Genomic DNA, 8,332 nt, shown 5'->3' with positions numbered 1-8,332 from the left:
AGAAGACCACCGATCCGCTTCGAAGTTGCTTTTAAACTTGTCCTGGTTTTTGTCTCGGTTCCGTCCCTTGGTTGATGTCAGGAACCCGAGTTGATCGTTTTCTATTCTCATTTTTGACTCATAATGGTTACGGACATCCACCCATGTGGTTGCTTGGAATTTGAGTAGGCTTTTCTTCAACTTTCGGGAGGTGTCGGAGCTCCGTGCATTCAAACCCTTTGTGAACGCCTCCGCTGCCCACTCATCGGGTATAGCCGATAGCAATATCCTCTCTTTCTGGAATCGGATCACGAATACTCGCAACAATTCAGACTCACCTTGCACAATCCTGAATATGTCAGCCTTCCTGGCTTGGACCTTCCTTGCCCCGACATGAATCTTAATGAATGAATCTACAAGCATTTCAAAAGAGTCAATTGATTACTAGGGTAAGATTGAATACCATGTAAGGCCCCTCTTTTGTGAGGGTTTCACCAAATTTCTTCAGTAAGACCGATTCAATCTCGTGTTGAGCCAAATCGTTCCCTTTCACATCCGTGGTGTAGGTTATGACATGCTCTTGCGGATCCGAAGTCCCATCATATTTTGGTATGTCCGGCATTTTGAACCTCTTCAGAATTAACTCCAGCGTTGCGCTCGGGTTAAATGGCAATTGCGTATATTTATTCGAATCTAGGCCTTTCAAAACTGGCGGGGTACCCGAAATCTGATTCATTCGGGCGTGGAACTCCTTCGCATTTTGATCCATTCGTTCGTTCATTTCCCTCATAAACCTCATGAGTTCGTTTTTGAAAGGGTCATTCCCATATTCGCTATCGGTCCCCCCGACACCATCAAAACTGACCTCCCCCCTTGGGGTGTTATTATCGACTCTTAGAGCCGTTTGATTCGCAGGAACACTAGGAGGAACTGGGCACATTCCGTTTGCATTATTGGAAGCACCTAACAACGCTTATCTTAACTCCGTCATTACCCGGACCTACTTTGAGAGGTGAGTCATGATTGATTTTTGCTATTCTCTTAAGATTTTCACTGTTTCCATGACATGTTCTTCCTCTGCATCATCAGGAGTTGGCTCCCGCACATGTTGGGGGTGCTACCCTTCACGAACCGGGGTTTCTTCATCCCCTTCATTGTGAGTGTTGCTGATTGAGTCTTCATGTTGAGGAAAATCTTTGTGTCCCTCAACGTTGTGCGTGATGTTGACATCATTAGCTTCCATTCCTGATTTCTTGCTAAGAAAAAATCAAACATGTTAGTAATAAACGTAAGGATCAAAGCAATTATGCAACTGTCTAAACCCCACAGTGGGCGCCAAATTATTTACCCGCAAAATGGTAATTATTAAGTGATTTATAGACAATCGAACTGATTTGATCCAAAAATGATAAAGAGACAAGATAAAAATAAGGCTTAACAATAGAAATTGAAGAAGATGACAAGCATGGCTCCGAGCGCAATGTCTCCGAGGACAAAATTGAAAGCAATGATAAAGAGCAAATAAAGTTGTTTAATTGAGACCGAGAGTAAAACATAGCATATGTTTCTCCAAGAATTTCGTGTTTTACAATGGCTGTTGAGCTTGTTGTTTATAGCTATACTTAGGGAAACAAGATCCTATGATCAAGCTCCACTTAAATGATAATAAAGGAGTCATTGATGAATATGTAACGGCAGATCATGAATGCAAATATTCCCTGTAATGGTTGTTCATTAATGTTAGAGAATATTCTCTCATTGAATGTTATCCGATGACAAATACTCAATCTGTTCCCGTTGATCATGATCCCTTCGGAATTTACCCGATGTCGATTACAGTTGTCGTATTCGGTACTGGTTGTTACTTGACTCACCTTTTACCTATCTTCGGTTCCACGTGCCATACTATCATTCGACTATTTATTATAAACTAATTTTACCCCATACAATTTCGGCCATTTATTATAAACTAATTTTGCCCGTGCGATATTTTATTCGAGACACATAAGATGAATCCGAGCGAAAACTATATTGCTTTTCTTAAGGCAATATTTTATATTGCTAATGTCGTTAAATTTTAGTTTTAAATCATTTTAGCTAATTTTTCGATGAGAAGCGACTATTTGTTTTAGCTGACCATCTCCTAGGTGGAAGATAACACGAGCCAAATTAAAAACCGACATTTTTATAACAAGTGCTATAAAATCAAGTAATCAAGTGTGACACGTTCTAGTCACATTACGCAACTTAAATAAAAAGGTCGCACTCTCAAAGTAGGGCTGCTTATCGGGCGGATTGGGCGGTTAATTACTCTTAACGGTTTGGCTTAACGATTATCGGCTTTTAAATGTATTAATCCGCTAGCCACCCGATAAGATATCGGGCGAATTGGTAACGGTTTAGCTCTTATCGGGCGGTTATTGGGCGATTTATCGGCCTAATTCAATCTATATTGCGTTCATTAATTGTTTGTTGACCGCCTAGCATACAAATTCAGAATAGGAAATTACACATTGAATCCATACATACATGTCTGTTAACGCCTACATAAGAATGATGTAGTGTGTCATGCATTGTAGAGTGAAAAAAGTTGTGGCACAACACTATTGTTCTTCTATTAATCATAGACAACAGGCATTAGTTTTAAAAAAACAAAAGCAGAGGTGAACCATAGACAGCAGCTTAAACAATCTTGTTATAGGGTGGGAGAATAAGCTAAGCTAAGCCAAGCCTGGGATCTTCTGATGCATAGTACGTAAATGTTCTGATTATTTAGGAATAAGGCGCTTGAACTTAGAGATGGAGTACTGGAAGAAGTGGAAGGGTTTTTGATATTTAATATATATATATGGATAAAAATGAATTTTATATATATATATATATGTAAGAAGTTGAAGGGTCTAATAGTAAATTAGTAATAGAGAATAGAGATAGAGTACTGGAAGTGGAAGAATGGTTTTTGATTATTTAATATATATATATATATATATATATATATATATTCTTAACGGGTTAACGGATTATCCGTTAAGAAAATTGAATAATCCGCCACCAAACCGATAAGCCGTTAATAAAAAAAATTCAATCCGTTCCTCGTCCGTTAAGCCATTAACCCGATACCAATAAACCATTAAACTTCGATTTCTGTTTGATTTTCGGTTTCTGTTCGGTTTTGAACACCCCTGTCTGTCTCAAAGTATCACCGCTCCAAAATTCTCCTGGACCTCAACACAAAAACGACACGTGTATCGTCTTCTTCCCACACTCATCTTATAAATATTCCTCTACCATCTCCTAACTCCTCAGAAACCCTCATCATCGGAATCTCCTCTTTCTCCGACCAATAATCACAGAAGAAGGCAGCCATCTGATTATTTTAAACACTAGATATTCTTATTGACATCTACGATTTCAAGGTAGTTTTTCCGATTTGGATTACACATATTATTGGAAGTGTTTCCTGTATCTTTTTTAAATTTTCTGATTCTTAGTGGTGTTTTTTTTCTTCTGAAAATGGATAGATGGTGTCGGATGCGAGTAAGAAGAGAGAGGCGCAGAAGAAGGCAGCCGCAGCTGCCAAGAGAAGTGGGAAGTCTAAGGCGGCAGCGATGAAAGCGGCGGCGGCTGCCACAGCTTCTTTAGCGGAGAGCAACAGTGTCGATGATTTAACGAATGGTGTAGGGGAAATTCAGTTATCTGATCGGACTTGTACCGGTGTTTTGTGTTCACATCCACTTTCCAGAGATATTCGGGTTAGTTTCTTTTGATCTATTTATTTCTGGAATTAAGGTCCTGAATTCGTAATCGTAATTTTGAGTTTTCTCTCTTCGATTTGTTACTCTGTAAAAACCGGAAAATCTTAGTTTGATTAATTAATTAATTATTTATGCTTTTTGTTTGTAGTGGTGGCAGTGTTGTCATACGGGAAAAGCTCATAATGGCAGAAAATATAACTATAACGTAGATACTTATATGGTTTAGGAATTGAAAGTAATCCAAAATAATAAAAGTTGGGAACTGAAAATACATGAAGTAGAAACATTTCAATCAATTTCTGAAAATAAGATGCTATCTTTCTCTCTATCCAAATTGTTTGGTCCTACTACTATCTTATTTGGTGTGTCAAAATGTTTTTTTCTTTCACTTCAAGGTTTCAAAAAAATAATAATCATTTAAACTAGAAATAACTTTAATTTGTCGTACTTTTATATGGTATCAGTATATTGAAATTATTTTAAAAGAATAAGAAATGAATGTAAAAATTCACACCCAAAAATAGATGGGTTGGTTCTTTTCTGGATGGAGGGAGTAGGTTTAATTATTTTTTAATTTTAGATTTAGTTACTAGTTTTCTTATACAAGATTTCTAGTTTTTTTCTTGATCAATAACATACATAATGGTTGGTTAACAATTAACATATCATTTGCCAGTTCTATATTCTCTAATGCCAGCGGACAGAGTATATGACCGTTAAGTGCTGCCAAGCGCTATAGTTTGTCGCTGGTTGAGAGGCAGAGGCGGATCCAGGATTTAAATTTTATGGGTTCAACTTTTAAGGATTTTAGTATTGAACCCATTATATTTTTAAAGTTATGGGTTCATATCTACTATTTTTGTAATTTTAAAGAAGTTTTACATAAAAATTCTTACTTCGCATTAAAAGTAATGGGTTCAATTGAACCCGTTGGTAACACATTACATCCGCGCCTGTTGAGAGGAACCCTAAGAGGACGTTAAAATTGTTGCAAGAGGGAGTTAAAATTGTTCACACACCCATCTTTTAGTAAGGAAAAGAGGAAATGTGTTGTTTTGGATAAATGTTACTTGAATATCAATTAAAAATAAGACTTTGATTCTGCCTGTAAATATAGATGTGCGCTTGCTCCTTTCTTTTTAATTTCAATTTGGTTTCTGTTGCTTCTGCTTTTTCAGACTCCTAATTGATAGCTTCAAATCAACACTTACATTTTGAGAAATTGTCATATTAGTGCCAATCAGAAATTATCTTTAATATTAGAGCAATAAATCTAAAAAGAGTTTTTGAAAAAAAAAAAAAATGAAGTGCAAGACTGGCAAAATACCCAAAAATCTTAAAACTACCAAACTGAATTATGAACACACCAATGCCTGGTCTTGATGTTTTTGCAATACGTTTTTTTAATGCTTAATGAATGAAACTTTTGGTTCTACTCAGCAAGAGGACTGAAAGATTTAGTGATTGGTGTGGCTTTGTTGCAAAAATGAGAAATTAATATCAATTGAAGAACAGTATATTTGCTCAATGATGCTCTCTGGTTTTGTTTGTACGGAGTTTGTATCCATTTCTGTTAATCCTGACAACTTGCCCTGCATAGTCCTTATGATATCTTGTGACAGAGACATCTTTTTTATTTTTTATTTCATGGGTTTGTGTCCTGTCATTGTTCGTCACTGCAAGCTTGTGACGTTTATGAGGCTTTGATTGTTTGTTTCCTTGAGTTTTTTGGATAAGTTTGTTTGTTTCCTTGAATCCCTTTGCATTCGAACAGTCACTTTACTTGGGTGTTATTGCAGAGTGTGATATTCCAAATCTTGGTACATCAATCAGTCAATAGCTGAAGCTATCCCATATTTACTTAGAATGGTCTTGATTGGTGAAGTTGCATATAACTGCCATTACTCATGAACAAGAAGCATACATATTTATGCTTTTGGACTAACTATGACTAAGAAAAAAGATTATTACCTACAGGGAGTTCACACTTTTATGGTACTCTTCGTTTGCAGATAGAATCTTTATCACTTACTTTCCATGGGCATGATCTAATAGTTGATTCTGAACTGGAGCTCAACTATGGAAGGTACGGTTTGTCATCTCTTTGTATGGCTGTTTCTTAGTATAGCTGATAGTCAAATTCTATGATCTTAATTTCACAGACGTTATGGTTTGCTTGGGCTTAATGGCTGTGGAAAGTCTACTCTTCTTGCCTCTATAGGATGTCGTGAACTTCCCATCCCAGATCATATGGATATCTTTCATCTAACACGTGAGATTGAAGCGTCTGACATGTCCTCACTTCAAGCTGTTATTAGTTGCGATGAAGAGAGGTTGAGATTGGAGAAAGAAGTTGAAGTCCTGGCTGCACAGGTACTGTGCCATGAGTAATAAGTTACATTCCATTCCATTCCATCGGCTTGATCTTCTTTTTTTGGGCGAATGTGATGATTTGTTTTGTGTCTATCTTTAGGATGATGGTGGCGGAGAGCAGCTTGAACGAATCTATGAGCGTTTGGAAGCTTTGGATGCATCAACCGCGGAGAAGCGTGCAGCTGAGATCTTGTTTGGTCTTGGATTTACCAAGCAAATGCAAGAAAAGAAAACACGAGATTTTTCTGGTGGGTGGAGGATGAGGATTGCTCTTGCTCGAGCCCTGTTTATGAATCCGACCATTTTGTTGCTTGATGAACCCACCAATCATCTTGGTAATCTTCTGGTGCATTTTTATTGCGACATGATTGGTTTGAGTATCTGGACATAGTTAATTTTTCTCTGCCCTTCCAGGGTTGGGGTAAGGCTGCGTACATCTTACCCTCCCCATACCCCACTTGTGGTAAATTACTGGGCTTGTTGTTGTTGTTGTTGTTGTGCAATGAAACTGATATTGCAGATTCTAATATGGGACCTTAAATGTGTTAGTTCGCACTCTTGTTACAGCATTTTTCCTGGTGTCTTTTTGTTTCCCTCTGCTAAGTAGTTACATGAAGTTCCCTCTTAACTGAAAGGAAATACAGGGATGCTATAGTATCTTGTCATTTTCTCGCACGTGGATCTAATGAAGGTCTGCTAGATTCTTCATTCACTGATTTTTAGATATCACATGCTTATGGTCCTTTTCTCCTGAATGCAGACCTAGAGGCTTGCGTGTGGTTAGAAGAAACCCTGAAGAAGTTTGACCGCATTCTGGTGGTTGTTTCACACTCACAAGATTTTCTAAATGGTGTGTGTACTAACATCATCCATATGCAAAATAAGAAGTTGAAGCTCTATACGGGTAATTATGATCAATATGTCCAAACCCGTGAGGAGCTGGAAGAGAATCAGATGAAACAGTACAGATGGGAGCAGGAGCAGATTGCTTCAATGAAGGAGTACATTGCTCGTTTTGGACACGGATCAGCCAAACTAGCCCGTCAAGCACAAAGCAAAGAGAAAACACTGGCTAAGATGGAGCGTGGAGGGCTTACAGAGAAGGTGGTGAAGGACAAGGTCCTGGTCTTCCGGTTTCCTGATGTTGGCAAACTTCCACCTCCTGTTCTGCAGTTTGTGGAAGTGACATTTGGCTACACACCTGATAATCTCATTTACAAGAGCCTTGATTTTGGTGTAGACCTTGATTCAAGGGTAGCACTGGTGGGACCTAACGGAGCTGGAAAGAGCACGCTGCTTAAGCTGATGACAGGGGATTTAGTTCCCCTTGATGGCATGGTTAGGCGGCATAATCACCTGCGGATTGCACAGTTCCACCAGCATTTGGCTGAGAAGCTTGACATGGAAATGTCTGCTCTCCAATATATGATAAAAGAGTATCGTGGAAATGAGGAGGAGAAGATGAGAGCAGCAATTGGGAGGTTTGGTCTTACTGGTAAAGCTCAAGTTATGCCTATGAAGAACTTGTCAGATGGTCAACGAAGCAGGGTAATATTCGGGTGGTTAGCTTTTAGGCAACCTCACATGCTGCTGTTGGATGAGCCGACCAACCATCTTGATATTGAGACTATTGACTCACTTGCCGAGGCTTTGAATGAATGGGATGGTGGCATGGTTCTTGTTAGTCATGATTTCAGGCTCATAAACCAGGTTGCCCACGAGATATGGGTATGTGAAAATCAAACTGTGACACGGTGGGAGGGTGACATTATGGACTTCAAGCTACATTTGAAGTCGAGGGCCGGATTAGGTGATTAAAGCAGACATTCTAAAGTTTTGGGTATTACTAGCAAGTGGAAATATGGCTGCTTCTCCTGGCTAATAGTGTAGTCCGAAGAGAAATTGGTCAACATCAGCAGCAGGCCATCAGCAGTTAGCGACGTTAGTGACACCATGCCAGCTGAATACCTTAGAGAGGAAGCGATCATGTTCACCGTATGACTGGACTGGCTGATGTTTAGCTTGGTGCGATATTTTTGTTGTCCAAATCATTCTGGCCCTTCTCCAATATCACAAGTCATGAACCGAGAGGAGAAATAGCAGCCAAATTGATGCCTTACACTAAACATCATCTTGTATTGTTATCTATGCTCATAGCTATATTGTACTTAAGATTTTGGGACTTTACTACTATTGTGATTTATGAATTTACCTTTTTATTTAAA

General features: G+C 38.6%; 1 protein-coding gene across 1 annotated transcript; it reads left to right on the top strand.

The window, feature by feature from the left end:
- Positions 1-3,178: 3,178 nt before the first annotated feature.
- On the top strand, positions 3,179-8,332 carry LOC104090698 (ABC transporter F family member 1-like). The gene is made up of 6 exons (XM_009595871.4): positions 3,179-3,395; positions 3,501-3,731; positions 5,747-5,820; positions 5,897-6,107; positions 6,208-6,442; positions 6,868-8,332. Exons 2-6 carry the CDS (start codon positions 3,501-3,503, stop codon positions 7,923-7,925), a joined length of 1,809 nt encoding a protein of 602 aa, XP_009594166.1. The 5' UTR covers positions 3,179-3,395; the 3' UTR covers positions 7,926-8,332.

The sequence above is a fragment of the Nicotiana tomentosiformis genome, chromosome 6, assembly GCF_000390325.3.
Source record: "Nicotiana tomentosiformis chromosome 6, ASM39032v3, whole genome shotgun sequence".
Lineage (NCBI taxonomy): Eukaryota > Viridiplantae > Streptophyta > Magnoliopsida > Solanales > Solanaceae > Nicotiana > Nicotiana tomentosiformis.
This window is presented reverse-complemented; position numbering and strand designations above follow the sequence as displayed.